The sequence below is a fragment of the Notolabrus celidotus genome, chromosome 3 (assembly GCF_009762535.1).
Source record: "Notolabrus celidotus isolate fNotCel1 chromosome 3, fNotCel1.pri, whole genome shotgun sequence".
Classification (NCBI taxonomy): Eukaryota; Metazoa; Chordata; class Actinopteri; order Labriformes; family Labridae; genus Notolabrus; species Notolabrus celidotus.
Window position 1 is genome coordinate 14,731,850 of NC_048274.1, and position 22,740 is coordinate 14,754,589.

At 40.0% G+C, this 22,740-nt stretch overlaps 1 protein-coding gene across 1 annotated transcript; it reads left to right on the forward strand.

The window, feature by feature from the left end:
• The first annotated feature begins 230 nt into the window (after positions 1-230).
• Positions 231-21,842, forward strand: LOC117809374 (DNA-binding protein RFX7-like). The gene is made up of 9 exons (XM_034678940.1): positions 231-708; positions 4,404-4,437; positions 8,601-8,686; positions 9,210-9,332; positions 10,779-10,895; positions 12,490-12,574; positions 12,706-12,919; positions 14,321-14,601; positions 15,788-21,842. The coding sequence occupies exons 1-9, from the start codon at positions 584-586 to the stop codon at positions 19,007-19,009; spliced, it is 4,287 nt and encodes a 1,428-aa protein (XP_034534831.1). The 5' UTR covers positions 231-583; the 3' UTR covers positions 19,010-21,842.
• Positions 21,843-22,740: the final 898 nt, after the last annotated feature.

Consider the following 22,740-nt stretch of genomic DNA (forward strand, 5'->3'; position numbering starts at 1 on the left):
ATCCATTTAAAATTGAATAAATAAATATAACATTAGTAATAATGACTATAAGAAGTAATAATATGCTTTGATAAAATATTTTGTTTTACTACCCGGTCTGCAAGATAAAACCTTCATCAATAGTAAGGTGTTCTGGTGGGCTAGGTGTTATGCTCAGATGTTGTTGTTAATTCTGGGGGTCTTAGTGCGCATGCGTTTGGCCAACAGCTACTACTCACCATGCACATGCACAGAAATCCCATAACGTGAGGGGCTCAGCGCACTGGAGGGACGAGCTAGTTGTTTTTAGCTGTCTGTGTACTGGCTACATCCGTATTTATATCCATGCATCACCTGGCCCCGAGGGTGACTTGTAGTTTTGCTGCACACAGCCTCTTTAATTCACCAAGTGTGCGGACTTAGAGCGAGCGATGTCGGAGGAGGACTGGGCGGTAACAACAACAACAACAGGGCGCGCTGCTGTCCCGTTAGCATCGCAACGTCCTCTGGTCCATGTCGCTTAACACTGCAGGGAGAGTACACCCATCATCCACGCCTCCCGTCCAGTCGAGTCCAGTGCAATCCGGTCTCAAAGCCCACCGGTATGGCCGAAGAGGACCCCCAGCCTCAGCCGGACCAGGGGGCGAGGGGAAGCCTGCCCGGCCTGCTCCCCGGGCTGCAGGGCGCTGAAGCCAGTGCCCTGCAGCTCCGGATCAAGAACTCCATCTGGTGAGGAGGTGTTCACATGCTATTCGGCACAGGCTTTGATGTTATAGTGAGATCACTCAACATGCAATATTATATACAGAGTGCGTTTGATTATTAAGTTAATACCAACACCGTTTGCTCAATGCAGGTATGGTATCATATTATAGATATATAACAAGTAGCCCAATGGACCTGCATGCAAACCGTTTCCTATATGCAAACATAAATCAGGATTTACATGTGTAACAGAGTAATCAGTGCTGCTTGGATTCTGTTGAGCCCCTTCTGAGTATTGTACTCTATTTATGTTGCAAGCTGTTATAACTTGTTCTATTTGAAGCCAGTATAGCCATAGGCTACTGTGTGATGGTTTAATGTGCAGCATTGCATCATATGTTATAGATGTTTCAGGTAACCTATAGATGGAGAATTACAAAGCAATTGAAGTAACGTGATTGCATTTTTAAAAAGTTTTTAAAAAAGGGCATCATTGTTCTAAAGTAAAGAAGAAAAAAGTGGCACTGAAGAAAGTAAACTACACTCTTTTGCCTCTGCACAATATTTTCCACAGAGATTCTTCAGCACAATCCTTACGCACTCACATTTCACCACCAAGGAGCTTTAAATATTTATTTATTTATTTATATCCAGTTTCCAAGCATAGAGTCCAGAGCACTCACACTTTGCTTGGTGATGTCTTCAGTTGGATTGTGATTATGTCGTCCAGGCTGAGGAGTGAAGGATGGACTCTGTGGGGCCGTCAACTCTCTGTTTTCATTGAGTTTTTGGTGAATAAATATAGCACATGGTCTCTCAATCTTCTGTTGAACTTTTAGGAGAGTTGTTCAGATATATCCCTCTCTTACAGAGTGAACTGCAGTGTTGTGGAAGTATGTTGTTGGGCTGGTCTGTTAATGCTAAGCTATAATGTTTTTCTTGGAGTCAGAATTGTTTGATCACGTCACCCTGAGGTACTTGTTCTTGACTTATCACAATTTTGTGCATCTAGTACTCCTTTCCCATTATATGGCACCTTTCACCCTGCTTTATTAACCCTCCTGTTATGTTGCGGGTTTAATTGACCCTTTTTAAAGTCTATTTTAGTCAATATATGCCTTCCTAACCAGCTAAATGCAGCATAACAATCTGGGCAGCATGTGACAGTAGAGGTGACTTGTTAATTTATCAACATCACTTCATACAAATAAAAAAAATAAAAATTTAAAATAAAATAAACAAAAATATATTGCCATGTAAAACTATGGTATTTATATTTAGGGCTTTCCAATGTACGTTAAAAAAAAGTTTTAAGATGAATTTAAATGAAAAACGGGTGAGTTATCTCCATTGAACCATGATCTGTGAGAATTAAAGAACACCAATAGACCAAATCTTGTTTTAAATGGTTAGTAATGGAGTTAAAAAAAAGATCTGTATTAGGATTTTTTGGGGTTCTGTCACTTTTGGATAATTGAACATGCCCCGGGTCAAATTGACCCAGGAACATTATTGCTGTTCCAGAGAAACGAACATAACAGGAGGGTTAATGACAGTTACGGTCACCTAGATTTTAAGTGCATAAACATAGGATCAGCTTAAGAAAAATGAGCATGCAATGCTTTACATAAACATTAAAGTGCTGCTGACGTTACAACATTCAAATGAACACTTAATGTTAATCCAACATTATAGTGTACAATCATGTAAGTCTAACAGGGTCTGTAATTTACCTCACATCTGCCTACTCATCTCTTTGTTACTGATTGGTTAAAGGAACCATCACATTAGTAACCACCTTAAGTCTTTCTGACTGCACTCCAACTCACTTCCCTCCATTTCCATTATCAAAACACTGCAGGCATTCATAAACCAGAAGTACTCAAGTGTGGTGAATTGACTTGACTGGTCATACCAGATAAAACTATGATGTCATTCTATTTAAGCAAATTACTCTCACACCATTACCTGTATGATAGTTTTCTTCACTCTGGTGCCTCTGCTTAAACAATAAACACTTTTCCACTATTGATCTTTTACCACATTGAACCACATGTTTTAACAGCCGTTGTTTCGCTGTCTGTGGTGACTGCTATTTAAGGCCGTGTTCTTTCTGAAAATGTCATGTTTTGTGTCTGAATGAGAAAGAAGTCAAGCACCACTACTCATATGTCATACAGGAATGAAATGTCACAAGGCTCAACTCTGGAAAGCACAATAGTTCAAGCTGAAATGTCTGCAAGAAGACCTGAATATTAAATTCACCCTTGATATATATATTTGCTCTTAGAAGAGAAGACATATACTCTCAACATCAGTGCAGACACAGGAAATTAAGTACCGGGCACCAGGTAGTATTTTTTCTGTTGAAATCAACAGAGAGAGACACACTCACACACACATGTTTGTGCCTGGAGCTAGCTTCAGTATTGATAGTTTGCTTGATTATTATGGGGACAATTCTATCCTCCTCCCAAAATATCAGCAGATGTATCTCCACCCTACATGTGCAACCCTATGCCCCCGATTTGTCCTGCCCCCAATATCTTTAACCCTTTAAGAGGATTAGAGCATGAATGTTGACGTTCACCTTGACGACCTGCTCCTGAGACGTCTGTGGCAGAGTGAGACAGTCTTAGGGTCAGGAAGTTCATTTGCACCATCAGCTCACCATTATATGTAGTCATAATCAGAAAGTGGAGAAAGCTGATTTTCATTCAAGATATCCAATCAGAGGCTGAACCTTCTAAGAGTGTACATCCCCACATTGTGATTAAAAGCATCTCAGTCTTTGTTACATTTACTGATTTCAGTCTCAGGTGTCGTTGAGTTGACCTGGCTGCCAAATCTGCTCACAAACAGCTTAATGACGGCCTTTCCCGCACTGGGAAATCCCCAGCCCCCCTGGTAACAGAGAATTAAAGTGAACTGTTCCTGTCGTGGACTTAGAGTGTCCCCTGATTCTGACCTTTCTCTGCATTCAACCTGCCTTCTGTCTCACTGTCAACAACAACTTGACCTGTCTGCCAATTAAGACCTAGACATGGAGAGGTGTTACACGTATCTGGTGTGACTCATTGTGGTTCTTTCGTTGTTTACTGTAAATCAGTCCAGAGATTTTGGATGAGTGTTCTGTAATGTTTGTTTTGCCTGAATTACACGTGACATTTGCTTTAGTTAAAATAATTTGCTTTGCAGACTTTGTCAGAACTTTGTATTTGCATGTTGTTAACAGTTTGGATGTGAATGGCCTAGAGAATGCACAGGGGGCACACGTATGTAGATAACAACAGAAAATACATCAAACATTTGGGAGCTTGATAAAAGTCTTATTTATTTCTAAAAACATATATAAAGAAATGAAGAAGGCATAAAAAGAAATAGTGTATTTACTTTGTGCCTGTGCATTTAAAAAACTCTGCCCTTTTGTGAATAAAAGTCCTTCTGTCAAAGACAATGTTACCACACTCTCTCTCTCTCTCTCTCTCTCTCTCTCTCTCTCTCTCTCTCTCTCTCTCTCTCTCTCTCTCTCTCTCTCTCTCTGTTTTTTACATATGACAACATATGTTCCTGGCGTGGGATATATGACCTGAAAGATGCTGCAGGGCGGGTCGACACATACCAAACATTTCTCTGCTTTATAAATAAATACACTTTGACACAAGCACTCATGTTACAACAGCTTCAATACTAATTTATACTTTGTCTCTGTTTCGCAGCAAATCCGTTCAATCAAAGGTGGAAAACATTCTGGTGAGTAGTCTTGACATGTTTCTGACCCAGTAACAGCAATTTAAAGAAAAACTTTTTTGTCTGTTCATCCTTAAAACATGTTTCATTTGTGATTAAATTGTGGTTCAAGCCATGAGGAAATGAAACAGATTATTTTTGTGATGGACTTTTTTTTTTGGTACTATCTCAAAGAAAGGGGGCCGTATCATGGACAACTAAAGAATCCACTGACTTCTGGAGCATTTAAAAAGGTCTTTAAGGAGTCCTAGCTCTCAAAGCACTCTTTTTCTATTTTATTATTATTGCTTTTTTTAATCAAGGGGGGTTAAGACTGGTAAACCATCCCAGAATGGAGTAGAAGTGATAATCCACAGGATGTAAGGTCAGTGTGAAGTCTGTGGGAGGGGCCGCTGAATTCAGGGACACAGATAGGGATGTGTGGTGAGCCTCTATGAATGATGACGAGGGATTAACCCCTGACGCCAGTGTCAAGAATAGGTCAGATATTCTTTCAGTAAACCAGCATCATATAGTTGTCTTCTCTATGAATGTTGTACCAATCAGTGTATTATGCAAACTGCGTCAGCTCCAGAGGACGCCTGTTTAATGGGACACCCCACTGTAGAAATATGCTGGACAGAAGATGTGATGAAGTGCTGATTTGATTATGATTTATTCTGTTAATTGTTTAACCTCTGAGATGCAGTGGAAACATTTGCATCATAAAACTTTAAAAATTGTCATTTATCACCACGTGTAATAAAAACAGGCTGCTTCTCAAGCTAGGACCATATTTATTTGGTGTTTGTGCTTTATATAAGCGATCAAGCTAGCTGGCTATATTTTTTGGTTGGTGAATCAATTGATGTACCAGTCGTATCATCGTAAGTTATCTCTCTCTTAACTGCACGGCAGTTTGTACACTTTGAGAAGACATTTAGAAATGCAGAAATGTGTGTCACCAGTGACCTACTGGTACTCTTCCCACTCCTGTAGTGGGGAATAATAGCTCTTCTTATGAGGGTCATTCTGAGTGATCAACTGCTTGTTGCTGAGACAATTATTCTCTATTCCCTATCCCTCGGCTATAGGCTTTTGTTTTTTTGCATAGCTGAATAAATAAACTGTGTTTATATAACACTTTCTCTAGTCAAGACCTCTCAAAGCTCTTTTACATTACATGTCACATTCACCCATTCCCACACTGATGGCAGTGGCTGCCATGTAAAGCAAACATCAGCGTTAACTAATCCCATTCACAACTGCTGGCACAGCAAGGGGGCAGGTTTGGGGTTAAGTATCTTGCTCAAGATCACTTTGACTCTACCATCCAGCCACATCCACGTTGCATTGATTTATAATGAGTAAAGAGATTTTAACAGTAGGTAAAACTGGTCTGGCAACATCTCAGTTTCCCTCAAAATAAAGTCTGTCTGATTCTGATCAGCCCCCACCAAAAAGGCTATTTTTCATGTGCCTTTGACAAAAAATAAATGTCACATTTCTGATTAAGTTACAAGAGTCCAACAGGTGGATTGCGTTACCTTCTGTGACTAACCCAAGCTATTTCAACTAATTTCTAGCCATTATGCTAACCTAACTAAGTACAAGTTCCAGCCTCACCTTCAGCAGATAGAAATCAAATAGTATCCAACTCTGAATGTAACACAGCATCAGGCTGCATCGCACTTCAGTCCCAAATCAAGCACAGCCCTGTTGTGGATTTTTATCCACTGGGTTGAGAAGTAAGGGATCTGTTCTGCAGTAGTAACTTTTATGAGATAGTTGAATGTTGTTTTTCTTTTTTTTGGTTCATTGAAGCAGCTCACTTAGACAACCTTTTGTTGCCTCAAACTCAGCTAGAGCAGATTCTTCTGGTGTCACTCATCTTCAAGGTCATAGGAGTACAATTTTCTGGAAAAAAAACCCTCAAATCTCATCAGAAAATTATTTTATGTTGGTCTTTACTCCTAAATTCTGTTAATAAAATATCTGTGACATGCTTATGTTGGCAAATAGTATATTAATGCCAAACTATCAGCTTTAGTTGTATGACATTTACACTACAATGAGATGGAACAAATTCAAACTGCTGTCACAGAGCATGTTGTGTGAGGAACTGCTTACCTCTAAGGGTTCAAGGACACCATCTGCAAGTTAACATTGAACTACTGAAATGAACTCTGCATAAAGCTTGCGGTCTGATGCTGGTAACATCTTGTGTCAAGGTAAAGTGGGTTCACTCTGGAGAGCTGATGACACAGTAACATACAGACAGTTCCAGGTGGTGAATCACACTAAAACGACTAACAGCGTAATCTGCATGAAGAACACCAAAGTTTAAGCGAGACTTAATTAAAGAATCTACAGCTGTTATTTATGGAAATGTCTTTTATTTAGATGTACTCCTCATGGCGGCTCTGTGTCTGTGTGAGCTGTTGTTCCCTAACAACCAAGTAGTTAAAGAGAGAAGACACACAGGACAGCATTTATTCTTAGGAGCCAATTGAGAGAGTGAATATTTCCGAGTGAAGACATGTGTGTCTGTACTCTCAGAGTGCAGTGAGCTGTCTCGGCAAAAGGACTAACAGCAGAGGATTTTAGTTCACCTTACACGCTCCTCTGTTCTGTCTCTGTGTCAGTCTGCAGCCACTCACTCTGTATGCAGGCACATGCTTGTGTGGCTTCACTTAATGTCTCAATGGGTTCATTATATTTATATTTCATACCTATACACTGCCAGGCTTAAACTTCAACTTATTTATGTTTCTCGCTCTGAGCTGAATGCTACATAGTGAGGATGGTTTGTTTATGAGCTGTGGTGTTATTCATAATCAATACCAAACATTGCGTTTTAGTCTTAATTCAAAATTAGCTCAAAAGATATTCCATCTAGCTTTGCTCTGGTACAATTTTAGACTCAAGATGGACAGTTTTTAAAAAAGGCTCCATGAATTGATGCAGCTGAACCAGAGAAGCTGTTTTATTTCATTTATCATTCTTTAAAACCTTTGATGTTATGCTAGTAGTCACTAATGAAGCCTCAAGCAGAAATGAAGAGTGAGTTAGAGCAGTCCAATGAACTAAAACATACGTACTCCTCAACTCCATAGTTCTGTCATTTTCTAATGTGTAATCTTCAGCCACAACTGACTGTGTCTAGATTGTTTGAGCTAAACGCTAACACCAGTGAGCTAACATGCTCGTAGTTAGATTCAAGATTCAAGATTTAAGAAAGCTTTTATTGCCAAGTGAGCTTGCACACACAAGGAATTTGACATGGTGAATGGAACACTGGTACTTGACAACAAGACAGTAAGGACACAATAAGACAGTAAGGACAGTAAATAAAGAAACCTAAATTCTAATGTAAAAATTCTAAATAAAGAATAAAAATATTATCTGTACAAAGAAAGGTATAGAAGTACTTTTAAAGACACGAAATAAGTTAAATTAGCCCAAGCCACAATGATGCTTAGCAGGTATGACGTTTACAATGCTCACTTTAGTTTGGGCATGGTGTCATGTCAGTATCATGACATTGGTTACACATAAACTACAGCTGATGCTGATGTGAATGTCATTAGTTCAGGCTCTTCAACATTTTATGAAAGGCATTATTTCTATCCAAGCTGCAGACGACACAATCATTTGAGCCAAAGTTCATGACAGTCGTTCAAACAGTTGCTGAGATATTTTACTCAAAAGTACTAAAAGTCAAGGTGCTCGCAGTGTTAAAGAAAGCCATCAAACTACAAGTCATTAAGATTCATCCTCTGGGAACCATGCATATTTGTACAAAAAAAACCCAACTTGTCAATCTTTCAGGTTATGGTAAATACTGTAGGTCAGCTGAAGAGAGACAGGAAATGTGGGGAGAAGAGAGTGGGGTATGCATCAAAGTTTTGCAAGGTTTTGAATGCTGGGAGTTTAAACTTATAGCTGATGCATTGAGGACTGTGGCCTCTGCGTTTGGGACGACTGTTCTACTTACAGAGCCAAACCAGCACCCCCTAAACAAATAACATAATCATTCTCCTCACTATAGGGAACTTTCAAACATCACTCTCACTTTCATTATGCTTTTGCTCTTTAGCTGTGACAATATTACCCCTTCTTTAGGTACTACTTTGTGTTGAAGAAGGAGAGGCAAAATATTAAAACTCTTCTTTTCTTATCTACAGCAAGATGTGGAGAAGTTCTCTGACATTGAAAAACTCTACCTCTACCTTAAGTTGCCTTCTGGTCCCAGTGCTAGCCCTGATAAAAGGTAAGAAAACAGCTGCTATGACAGGAGGTTTATCTGTGAATGGTACAAAAATGTACTGCACTTTCCATCCTGTACATTCATTCATTTATTCATTCCGCACAAACTTTAAAATGTAAAAACTGTAAAATGTAAATATCTTTTAATCCCTATTGCACTACTGTACATATATAGTCTAGTCATTCATGTAGATACATATTATATCATATTTATTCATCCGTCATATTTGTATATTCTGTATTATTCATGTTATTTAACTTACTGCTAAGCACTTCTGGTTAGATGCTATCTTTATTTCATTGCTTGTACCTGTGACATGCTCAATGACAATAAATTGAATCTCATTTAATCTAATCTATAAAGAAAAACACAAACACAAACACACACACACACACACACACACACACACACACACACACACACACACACAAGGATGTTCTTGTCTTGGCTAAAGTGCCTGGGTCAGTTGAGTGTTGCAGCTTTTGTTGTTTTATTCAGTCGATTAATAATCCACATATCTTCTCAGTGACCAGAGCGCCCTGTCATCAAGCCGCACGCAGCAGATGCATGCGTTCAACTGGATCCGCAACTATTTAGAGGAATACCCAGAGACTTCTCTTCCCAAACAGGAAGTTTACGATGAATACAAGTAAGTTCAAACAGGGTCCTGTGTTTGATACAGTATATATAAGAAAGTATGTATTTGTGTGAGCTTCATAACTAATCCATTTCAAGTTGAGATTTAGCTGTCAATCTCAAAGCTATCAAAAAAGAAATCTGTTTGTTTCTTTTGAATTACTGAACAGTAGACTTCACTGTGTATTTGGACTTTTTTTTTCATTGGACTTGGACCTTTGAATGGATACAGCTTCTAATGTGTGAGATTCTTACTCTGGTGGCCGGAGCGTCTGTATAAATAGACGCAGCCGGCATGGGAATCACAGAGAGCAACATGTGTTGGTAATATTAGAATGGAAAGTCTGAGACAGCCATTGAAATGTTCTGACAGTGTTATGTAACTGTCTTTTTAACTCCACCAGATCAGAAATATAGTGGCCTCCAGAAATATTGGCGCCTTTCGGATAGACAGGTGAAAAGGCTTTAAAGAGACGATATGTGCTTCAAAACATTTTGCATTATATAAAGACAACATTATCTTTTTTCAAACACTATTTTTATACAAAGTGTTTGAAAAAGACAAGAAGAAAGACTCCATAAACTTTTATAAAGTCTTAAACGGGGTGTTTGTCTTGCATTTAAAAGCTGATATTAACACATTACAGAAGTACTAAGTGCTTTCTATTAGATGGGAATGTCGGGTATGTGTGTCACTCAGAGTACTTTGCATGTTCTCATTTACAAATGTGTCAAAGTGTGAGCTGCTATTAAACTCTAGTGTTGCATTTCCACACCCTTTAACTTTACTTATTATACTCTTAAACCTGCATTAGCTGACTTTTCCAGCCACTTAGGGAGGGAACACCAGGATGTCAGTACAACAGTGACATTTTTCTCTTATCAGAGGTGTTATACTGTGAATATTTCTTCATAGAGTTGCTTATTGACTCATCTAGCAGTTACAAAACAACACGTTAATTTGTTTATCATTTGTTTTGAGTGTACATCTGACTAACACTCTCTTTTAGCTCAGTGTTTTGGTCTCCGCCAGCTTCTGATTATAACACCTTTTGATGGTTGCAGTGGGTTTATCAAATCTGTGTTTGCTTGAGAAAGCTTCTTCTTGGAACACTGAGGAGAACCTCTGGAGTGGACAAAACAATGAGCTCAAAGACACTAAGACGCTGCACTGAGGGGAGCTGCAGAGTCGGGAGATAATTGTCTTCCAGAGCTCCTTTCATTGGTTTATCAAATCTTAACACACAAAAAGGTTGCTTTGAATTGGAGAATAAAAGTCATGGTCATTTAATACTCTCATGACCTGACCTTAGACAGGGGATTCAAACATTGATAGCTCAGTTTGGTGATATGGTGTAAGGATTCAGGACATACACTGTGGTTTGATTAAGAACTGACAGTACTGTTTAGTTAATTCTTTATTATCTGTTTGATTCATTCTGTCTTTAATGTGTTTCAGGAGCTTCTGTGACAATCTGAACTACCACCCGCTCAGTGCTGCAGACTTTGGAAAAATGATGAAGAATGTCTTCCCCAACATGAAAGCGCGTCGACTTGGCATGAGAGGGAAATCTAAATATCCTTTACTGGAATGGGTTTAAACTGTCTGCCCTCTGTCTCTGGTCACAGACCATCTGCTGTGGCAGTTCATAAGCTCTCTAAATATAGATGTGAAATGAAATAAAGTCCCCCCTCTGCCTCAGAAGCACAAGCATAATACAGTGAGGCCCCCCAGAGGGGGTCTGTGATTTTGACCTTCATGACGCGATTGTGTCTTTTTTTTTTTTCATTGCGTGACCTCTTGTCATTTAGGTTTACAAAAATACCATGGTGTTGGGTGAGATCATACATTATTCTCTTATGAGTTACAGTGTGAAAAAAACTTGAAATGTTTTCCTGTTGAAGTAATTCTTCCTCCTCTTTCATAAAAATAGAAAACTTAAAGTAGCTTGAATTAATTACTCCTCTGTGCAATAGTTCCATCATCAAATAATTGGATTACTGTCAACATGTTGAATGTATAGAAATTTAATCGGCAGTAGTTTTTTTGCCTAAACACTTTAATACCACAGTATGAGAATAAATTATTACAATGTATAGACTTAATAATAATAATAATAATAATAATATCAATAACAATAACAATAATGATAATAACTGATATTTATATAGGGCCTTTCAAGAAACCCAAGGTCGCTTCACAGGGTCAGGTAGGGGGTCTGGGGGGTAGGGGGGGATATCTAATGGGGAAAGGCCTTGAGGAAAAGGTGCTTAAAACTGTCCAGGGTTGGGGCGCTGTGGATGTTGGGAAAGAGAGAGTTCAACAGAGTAGGGGCTGCCACACTGAATGCTCTGTCCCCGAAGGTCCGCAGCTTAGTCCGGGGGATGGAGAGGAGACCTAGGTCCGAAGACCTTAGGTTCCGGGATGGAGTGTGTTGGTGGAGGAGGTCAGCCAGGTATTGGGGGGCGAGGGCATGCAGGGATTTGTATGTGAGGAGGAGGAGGCTATAAGTGATGCGGTATTTTACAGGGAGCCAGTGGAGGCAAAGCAGGGTAACTGTTGTTTGCCAAATTTGATAAGAAGTTTCAGTCACAGTTGGAACGTCTCATGATACTCGGATGATTATAAAGATCAACATATATTTACTTTGGATAACAGATTTAAGTGCAGGATCATACTGTGCCATTATTTTGAGGTGTATAACAAAGTTCACCCCCAATCTGAGTCTGATCTTTAATAACAAGCTTGAGAAGTCATCTGGTTCTGTTATTTATGGCTTTGGTTAACACTATGATTTAACTACAAAGCCTGCCCTCGTGATTGTTTTTTTTTGTGTCATCTAAATGTTCACTTACTGCAGAGAACTTTAGACAAAGCTTTAAATCAGAATAAAACACACACACACACACACACACACACACACACACACACACACGCACACAAGTTTGAGTGCTACTTCAAGGATCCATTACTGTCACAGCATGAGAACCTAGACTGTAAAACTTGTTATCACAGTCACATCAGATGTAAAAGATACCATAAATCCTTGTTACGTGCATAAGCTCAATTTAAGATATCAATAAGGGCATGTACTGTCATTATTCCATGTGTATTGCCATTATTTGTTATTTTTTCTGGATTCATGTTGTTGATCTTAACACCAGCTTACATATTGCTACAGTGGACTAAGAAAGAGGCCTTTTGTTCACATGCCATCTCTACCCACTCTGGATATCCATAAAACAGGGGATGCAGTAAGCACATTTACATTTTTTGCATCATAACATGCTTTATCTCTTTGTTTTTCTCTGTTGCTCGATTACTCTCACTACTGCTTCTCATATTTTGTCATATATGTATTTAACTTCTTATGTTCTGTGTGTAGCTCCAGTGTGATCTCCTGGAGTCAGCGGGGCAGCTGAGCGGCATCAAGGAGGAGGTGCGATTTGCAGCCTGTGACCTGGTGTGCGAGTGGGCTCAAAAGGTGCTGAAACGTCAGTTTGATGCCGTGGAGGACTTGGCTCGCTTCCTTATTGACAGCCATTACATCAGCAACAAGTCTCTGGCAGCTCTCACCATTACAACCGGCACAGCAACAGGTAAGACTCAGGCCATGTCTGATTCTGTGTGCAGGAAATGGTCTGCAGTGACCTCTGGTGGAAAATAGCTGTAACTGCTCATCTAAGCCAGGCTGCTCGTTTTTATGTTACAATGTCACAATGTCATTTAGCAGACACTTTTATCCAAAGCGACGTACATACCATAACAAGAGCAACACAAGCAAAGATCTAGACAAGAGGAGACAAGATCAGTCAGAGTAACAAAGTGCTTCACGTCAATTTGGGTGTAAAATAAGGAACATCTACAATGAAGCAACCAAAAAATTTGAGACCTTCCATTATCATCGTCAACAATTAACATGTCATCACCACAATAATTACCAAAGTACCAAGTGCTGGGTCACTCCAGAGCTGAACACAGATTCCCAGAGTAGAGCAGGACAGTGCGAGTCAACTGTAGCTGGAAGACATGATCTGCCACTGGGGACAACAGTGGAGAACAGTCTAGCTAAGTGCATAGTGCTTCCTAAAGAGCTGGGTCTTTAGCTGTCTTTTGAAAGTAGAGAGGGACTCTGCAGATCAAATGGAGTTGGACAATTGCAACTTTTTATGAGGGCTGAAATTTGAGGCAGAAGTATCTGAAACATTTACCTTTCTGTTGGTCAAACATGCATGTAACACACTATGTAAGAAAAAATAACATATCAATCAATCTTTATTTCTATAGCACCAAATCACAACAAACATTATCTCAAGACATTTTACAAACAGAGCAGGTCTAGACCATACTCTTATGTTATATTATGAACAAAGACCCAACATCAAGACAGGATAAGATCCAGTCCCATCTTACAGACAGGACTCAGTCTGATCTCATCTTAATCCACCATGAGCAGATCACTTTGCAGTATTTAGCAAGTTACAGTGGCAAGGACAAACTTCCTTTAACAGGCAGAAACCTTGAGCAGAACCAGACTCATGTAAGACAGACATCTGCTGAGACCGAATTTACCGTATATAGAGGGCTTTTACAAGAGTACAGTATACAAAATGGTATCAGATAATCAATAAGTGCTCTTTCAACTTAGAAACAGACTACAAGAGAGAACAAATCAAAAAGGATTATATCTTTATTCAAAGTTTTATTAAGTTATCTAGCTGTATTTCTGTATTTCTCATTTTTTTGGTGCGTACTATTTTTTGTCTCAAATGTGATTGTGGCTGGTGTAAAATGTGTTTACAATTACTGTTAGCGACATTTAAAGTGATGCAGTAAGATAAACAATGAAATAACATTTGAAGGTGTTGTCTACAGGCCAAACTGTCCTGACATGCAACCCCAGATACTACAAAGATATATTTTGATAATGAGGTTTATACGTTTTTTTCATACAGCAGTGACCAAGATACACAACTAATACCTCCCTTTCCTTCCTGCAGAGGTTCAGACTCCTCCAACTGTATCAGCGTTTGTCCCCACTGCTGAGGCTCACACCTTCCAGCCTCACATGACCACGCTGTCCTCTCCTTCCATCGATGCAAAGCAGCAGCTGCAGAGGAAAATCCAGAGGAAACAACAGGAGCAGAAGCTGCAGTCACCTTCACCTGGAGAGGGACAAGCTAAGAAGGCAGATGATGGTTTTCCTTGTGCCAGTCCCGCCCCTCTGTCACCTCAGCCTACCATTGGTATCGTGGTTGCTGCTGTGCAAAGCCCCATCACGGTGAGAAAGCAGGACTCCTCGCATCTATACACTGTAATGAATCAAGAGAAATAACAGTTACTAACTAATAACTAAGTCATAAAAATGCAGCAAATGTGGGAAAAAAAGATCAATGGGCACAATTTGATTTAACCTCATTTTGGTACAATTCACTGTTTTTGTTTTTATATTAGTAAGTCTTAGAAAATGAGTTAATTCACAAAGAGTAGAAAAGTCTCACTCTTAGATTTTTAAACAGATGTAACCTTTTCTTTTATCCTTGAAATGTATTATACACTGAAACACTCTAAACAAACAATACACGTAACAAGGGTTATGCAATGTGCATTCAAACTTACATCTATTACCTTTACATCACAACAACCGAACTTCAGAGAATAATTGTTGTAACATGTCAGTGACTCAATTTTTTATTCAAAACTAACAAATAACTTGGAGGAAAAGACTTTCCTGATCAATTTGAAATGATTACTGCAAAATCATCAGATATAAGAAGTCAGAAATGTGGATTCATTTGCCATAGCTTACACTTTAAATATATCATCCACATGCGATTAACAAATCATACATTTAGATTCAACAAAATGCATTCCCTCTTTTGTGAATCTGTTACAATTTAATTTAGTACATGCTTTTGTCTAAAGTGATGTACATCTGAGAGTGAGAACAGCACAAACAGGAATCTAGACTGGAGGGAAATCTGCCTGAAGAAACATCAAACATATGCAAAAATACAATGAGAATTGTCCTGTTTCTCCTTCATGCACTTAAAACATCCACATTTCTATTCTAGTACCTCATAGATTTGAAACAGCCCGTAAACATGGTTAGTTTATCCAGATCCAGATTATTTTGTTGCTTGGGTTGTCCATCATTCACTGAGTGCACTTTGTATATCACTTTTTTGGCACATCCTAATGTATTTGTTGCTGTCATGACAAAAATTATGATATATCTGAATATCCAATACTTTCCTGAAACAGATACATGGGCTGTCTTTCTTTAGCCAACTGACAGCTTGTAAAAGACTAAAGATTTTACTTAAAGACATTCTCACCCATTGTGAATGTGATATTTACCTGAAAATATTCTATTTAAATTGGCAGGAGAAATGCCTTACCATGTTTTCAGGTTGTAAACAAAACTTAAGTTGTTCCTCTGTCTGACTGATCTTCCCTCTCTACAGGCTCAAAGAGGACGCCAGCTGATGTCCCCCAGTCCGATGGGAACAGTGGAGAACAAAATGTTGCCCATTAATTTCCAAATGGTGACCCAGCCTGTTCAGGCAGTGAGGCAGAGCCCAAAGCCCCCGCAGAATATCCTTGCCAGTCCTTCTGGAGAACGCTCTGCTCGACAGCGGTATGCGCAAATCCTGCCTAAGCCTTCGCCTTCTATTACTCTGCGCTCACCCTCAACAATGATCATCGGCAACAGTCCCATAAAGACTGTGATGACCACTTGTCATGTCAGCCCGGTGAGTTTGGTGAAAATGACAGCCATATCGCTCACACCTAACAGCAGCACCACCACCACCTCCTACACAAACACCACTCTGCGGCCAGCGTCTGCAGGCATCACCAGCTCCGCGGTTGCAGAAGACATCAGCTACAATCAAAGCATGAGGAGCACCTCCGCAGTCCCAACTCTGGCCCTGGTGGCCAGGCCTGGACCGACTGCTGACACACCTACCATGGATGTTGAAATGGAAGTAGAAGCTATACATAAAAACAGCCAAACACAAAATCCTAACAGTCTAGTTTTGACTCAAGGAGCAGTGGCAAACAGAGCTGGAGGGGCCGTACAGAGGGCTGCCAGTGTGCCTATACCTCAGACCAAAGGCTTCCTTGGTCTGGAAGAAACACCAAACAACACTGAATGCAAAACCAAGTCCTTCTCAAGCACTACCACTGTGGCAGCTGTGGAAAGCAGCAATAATAGCGCTAATACTACAAATAATATGCACTTAACACCTTCCACTCAGAATACCAGCACTCCTTCTTTACTGAACACCAGCCGAGCTTCGTCAATCGGGGAAAGGAGCAGTTTCACATCAGCAAAGGAAGTTTTATTTGCCACTAAAAGCCTCAGGAAGCGCTCAGGCTTCAGTCCGGACCTCTCTCCTGTCAAGAGGGCTTTTATTCCCCAGCAGCCAGCAGAGGGGGCTGCAGGTCCTGGATATGGGATTCTGAACACGTTTACTAACATCCCCAGGCTAGGAGCTTCAACTAGACCTGAAAGTGCACCAGTGACCAGGGAGGTAGAGATGAAAATGAATTCTTCGTCTCAGGACCATGCTCTGTGCACTTCCAATTTCAGAGCCAGTGGCTTCTACTCTGTTGCCAAAACATCAAGCTTGATGCAGAGGAAAAACACTTCCACTGTTATGGAAACTAGCCCTACAGTCAGTCAGACATTAACACAGCAACAACAGGGGCATACAGTGACCATACCCAACAGCCACAGCCTCCAAAGACAACTAGGTGGGAGTGACGTTAGTTCACACTCTAACCACCAACAACAACAACAACAACAACAACAGACCTATATGCAGTCTAACCCTGCCACCGAACCCCTAGATTTCTTCAATCAAGTTTCATCTTCGAGCCAGCTCTCCGTGCAGACCGACATGGACTACTTTTCCTTTGAAGATGACGTGACACAGGACAGCATCGTGGAGGAGCTGGTGCAGATGGAGGAGCAGATGAAACTCAATAGTATGCAGGGGTTTGGAGACTGTGTTTCAATGCAGGGCCAACAGGCTGTGATGTCAGACAACGTCATATCCAACAATCAGACCATGACTACATTCTATCACCCTACAAACAGCAGCAGCAGTTGCAGTAGCAGCAACCCAATCAAAACTCCAACACCCACGCCCACATCAGAAATCATGGGAGGAGCCCCAGGCCTGACCAGGGAGAGCCCTTGCTCCCGCATCGCCTCCACTACCCCAGTGGACAGCGCGCTGGGAAGCAGCCGTCACACACCAGTCGGTACTCCTCACTCAAACTGCAGCAGCAACGTTCCTCCCAGTCCAGTGGAGTGCAGAAATCCATTTGCATTCACACCCATCAACTCTAGCATCACCGGTTTCCATGACGGCAGCACCGTCTCCAGCAGCCCCGTCAAACCCATGCAGAGACCGATGGCCACCCACCCAGACAAAACCAGGCTGGAGTGGATGAATAACAGTTACAACAGCAGCAGTGGGAGCTTAAACAAGTCAAACAGCGGAGTTGGAATCCTCCCCAGCTATCAAGGCTTGATCGGCGACCAGTTTCAAAAACCTCATGCCTTTGCCGTCCCTCATGCGAGGCACCATGACAACCATTTCGGCCGCTTGACTCCAGTCTCTCCTGTGCAGCAGCAGGTGGCTAACATGGCAAAGCAGGAAGGATTTGCTGTGCCTGCCCCTCTGGATAATAAAACCAACAACTCGCCTGCTTTTCGATGTCGCAGTGTGAGCCCTGCTGTGCATCAAAGGAATTTTACTGGAAACACTGGAAACCTTCCACATATCCCTCGCTCAGTCGTGTCTCCCTTTAACTCTCCGGTGACACCCGAGGTGTTAAATATCTTTGCAAACACTCAGGCTAATCTCGGTGTGAGCAGCATGGCCCAGAGGAGTCATTCTGTGCCACTTAACGTCATGATGCAAACAGAGGTCCTGCCTGCACCAGGCCAACAATGCAACAGCAAAAACATCACCAGTGTCCTTCTAAGTAAGCTGGATGGGGGTCATGATGATACTGTGCGGGGTTTGGGCATTAATAATTTACCTTCTGGCTACACTGCTCGCATGAACCTCACCCAGATCCTCGAGTCTGACAACAACCTGTCCTGCAGCGACAATCACCTCAGCATGATGAACTCTGACTCCAGCAGCACGTGCAACTTACAGAGGCCAAATTACCTCATGGAAAATGCTGTTAATGAACAGATGAGTGATAGTAGAGGCCTAACGGTCTCTGGAGAGCAGCAAGGACAACAGGCGCGGCCTATGATGTTAACTTTGAGCTCACAGCAGCGCCAGGAAGATCACCAGCAGCATCAGCGGTGTGATTTCAGCAGCTCAGTGAAACACCTCCTGACAGACAACGGCCTCACTGCTGGCAGTCAGCTCATGGAACAGGTGTCGGAGCTAACGTCAGGCGGGGCAGATTTCCCGTGTGAAATCAGAATGACATCGGAGCTCTCCAGCAGCATCAATGACCTTAATGCACTGGATACAAACCTTCTGTTCGACCCCAACCAGCAGCAGCAAGGGCAATATCAAAATACTGCCGGGGAAGAGGAGGAGTTTGTGAACGATGCACTGTTTCAGCAAATCACCAGCGAGACAGCACATTCAAGCGGGCTTGACTGGCTAGAAAGCAAAGATCATCCAACCGTTGGGTTGATGGGTTAGTTTTCTTTAAGTCGTGTATGATAAGTTAATCAACATTTGCTGTCTGTTTTATTTATTTGTACCTTTTTTACACTTTATAATGTAACTCTGGATACGTTGAGGTTCGTCCAGTTTAAGTGCCAGGCTGAACTGCAATAATGCTGCAACGCTCTGATTCAAATGCTGGTCATTTCCATCGAATCAGAGAACACCGCCTCACCTTGTTTGATCACAGGCATTTACAACATGAAAACCAAGGTGACTGTGTTAAAATTCTCAGACAGCTTTTTATATATAGTGTTTGATATGTCATTTCAATCATGAGTCATGGATTTCTAATTGTTAAAGCACTGTGGAAATGTATGTCAGCCGTAACTCTTTATATATCATTTAGTTGAGCCTATGGCAACTACAGCCATAATCTGTTCTGAGAAAACCCTAGAATATATATTTACTGTGATTAACAATATGCTGTGAATTAAACATGTGCGCCTGATTCATGACAAATGTTAAGTATCAAAAGTGAGACGAGCGAAGAGGTTTGAGCTCTGTGTACTTACTAGTTTGAGTAGGATATCTGGATTCAGTGCATTCGTATAAGAAGATATGTTCAAAAGTATGCACTCAGTTTAAAGAGTTATCATTTAGAACCAAATTCATCCATGTAAATGCATTTGATATATCCTCATGATCAGATGTCACCAGTGACTGATAATAATAATAATAATTAATATGATGTATATTGGACCCAGTCAGTGATGTAATTAGACCTCTTTTGCACTTTTTTTTGAAGCCACATTTTGTAACAGAGTTGAGTTTATATCACTCAAAAGTTCAAAGAACTGCTATTATTTACATGCACTCTTCTTTCTTTGTAAATTGTATCATCCACATTTTAAGTAACAGCAACATGCTGCATAGAAAAAAGGCAGAAGTCCCTTAATGGTTCTAAATTGTTTAATGGGGACACATTCAAAAGAATGATGAGCTCTTCCCTACGCCCTCGACAAAAGCTTTATTTATTCACTGAGTATTTAAATGATATTTCTACGACAGTAATGTCACAGAGCATTGTGAGATACATTTCTATGAATATGTGAAAAGTGAATATCAGACGAGCAGTGAAAGATGAGGGCTTGACCCCTTCATAACCAGTAGGGAAAAGGGAAAATGTATTTAAATTAAATTCTGAACCTAAGATGAAACTAAATCCCTTTGAATGGGATGTTCCTGCACTTTTAAAGTATAAATATGGAACAGTTAGAAAATAATAAATTTAATGATAGCCATTTTACGTACACTCAGTAAATACATTACTTGTTTGGTGGGCAAGTTGCACCTTAGAGTTACAGGTCTTCTTTTGGAAACTACAGAATGCACTAAGTAGATGATTTAGCAGAGAATATCACTTTATCTGTAAAGTTAGCAACATGAAGAACTTGAAATCTTTGGTTCCCAATGTAGTAATCAAACTTCTGCTCTGACAATCCAAGATACTTGTTTCTTAACAGAAATGCAAAGAGTTTGGTTTGGAATACTGTATCATTCATGCACTGAGGTTTAACAACTAATCACTGATCAAATGTGGAAGTCTTGCTTTACACTGATGGTGGGCTGTGTGAAAAAGTCACAGATGCCCGTGAGGGTTCTAGTTTCTGAGCCTTAAGTCCATACCAAAGACAGAATTATTTCACTAAATGTAAACTGAAATAACACGCACTTAGATCCTGGGTGTCTAATATAGATCTCCTACATGATGGAAATACTAGTCCAGTTACTGTTGAAAACAGCAATAACAAATACATATTATAATATGAATAACAAAGTGGTAAAGAAATTGTTGCATTTGCTGCGCCGGAAGTTATAAAATTAAATAATTTGAGTATATTAAGGTTTTTGTTTACTACTGTTGAAGCTTTTAAGAACCCAACAGTAAAATACTGTTCAAATCAAGGGGAAAAAAACACTAGTTCAATCACATACTGTGTTTCTGTTTTAGTGCTGTTCGTATTGTTAGTCACACTAACTTTGTTTGTTGTACAGATTATCTTGTGTGTTTTTATTTCACTTATATTTATAAAGTGTGTTGCTTGTACAGAAGACTTAACCCTAAAAACCACGTAATCTTGTGAATTCACAGTAATCGCTCTTGCACTGTCGTGTTTTGTAGCATACTTTATTTTAAGTGTCACTGGATACTATCACCTACCACTATAGACGATACAGATGGCCTGAAAACAATGATGTGAATGATTATAAAAATTGAGCTTCACCCAACCATCCAAAACCTTCAGGGATTAGATTTTGAGTGAAAATTATCCCTGAAAATATTTGCACACATTTAAAGATGTGAGGATCAGACCATCCATAACTGTTAGGTGTGATATAAAGGTCCTGATATAATGGAAGTAAAGTGAATCTCTATCAATGTGTTGATACATTGAGTTGTTTTATACATCCTGAAATCCTTCTGCAGAAGCAGTTAATATCATTGTAATATAATGTCTCATTTTGAGAATTGTTTGACATTGAGCATTCAGACAAACTTTTCTTATTTATATTCAGTTTTTGAATCTGTTTTCTCACTTTATGTTTATCTTTACTGTGTCTGTGGAAAAGGTTTGCATTTATTGGCTTTAGCACTGATGTTTGTGTTTAATGAAGATTTTACCCTTCCTCTTGTTGAAAGTGGTTCAGAGCTGTAGACCTGCCCTCCACTGTTACGTTGCTTTTGGTCGGTGGACCGGGATTTCAGTTTTTTTGCATTTTAGCAAGTGCTTTTATAAGAGGAAGTGCTTGTTATTAATACTGGTTTGTAAAGTCTTTTTAAACTAATAAACATTTTTTAAGTATATCATGGAGTTGGTATTTCTTTGATACTGGAATAAAAAGGAAAGTGCAAAAGAAAACATTACTGTAAGAGAGTTTATAAAACAGTTGTCTTCCGGTGTGAACTACTGTTCATCAAATGCATACTGGGCTCATGCCCTCCAAGGACAACAAGTAAACACTGAAACATTCACAGATAGCTTCACCTCACATGCTACACCCACAAGTGAAATAAATGAAAATGAAAGCTTTTCTTTTAAATTTAGCAAGCACTCATAATGAATTAAACACCTGGCTGTCGTACATTTTCTCTTTCCACAGGACATTCTTCATTTTTCAGAAAGAAAGAGAATATGTGAGATTTTTTTTGTTAAGTTATATTTTTGGGCATTTCTACCTTTATTTCACAGGATAGCTGAGGAGAGACAGGAAGTATTGGGAGCAGAGTGTGGGGGCAGACATGCAACAGCCCGAGGCTGGGAGTCAAACCCACAACCGCTGCAATAAGGTGTATACTCCTGTTTATTAGTAGTGTGCTTAAATTGCTATGCCAACAGCAACGCCAAAGACGTGAGCTTTTAATGGAAGAGGATGCTCTGATTGAAGGTTTGCACACTTTTACTCTTGGAATGCACCACAGATCAAAGAACAACACTTTTTTGCACACAAATAGAAAAAGCAATAATGGGAAATATTTGAAGGAAATATAGAACTCTAACCATGCCAGAAATTGATACTCCTGCCTTGACAGGACAAAATAAAAATAAATAAATAAACTTTCACTTCCACACTTTTAATCTTCATGAGCGTTTTATTAATGGACTCAAAAGTCCTTGTACTTCTCACCTCATAGTCTTCTAAACAGTAGTCGGGAGGTATTTCTGAGGTGTTGTGAGTGCACTCATTCATAATAATATTTGCTT

What these genes read in the sequence shown, in the direction of transcription:
- LOC117809374 (XM_034678940.1), top strand. Translation starts at nt 584, where the DNA reads ATGGCCGAAGAGGACCCCCAGCCTCAGCCGGACCAGGGGGCGAGGGGA. An exon ending in GAAGTTTACGATGAATACAA is followed by an intron (nt 9,333 to 10,778) that starts GTAAGTTCAAAC and finishes AATGTGTTTCAG; the next exon opens with GAGCTTCTGTGACAATCTGA. An exon ending in GGCATGAGAGGGAAATCTAA is followed by an intron (nt 10,896 to 12,489) that starts ATATCCTTTACT and finishes ACACCAGCTTAC; the next exon opens with ATATTGCTACAGTGGACTAA.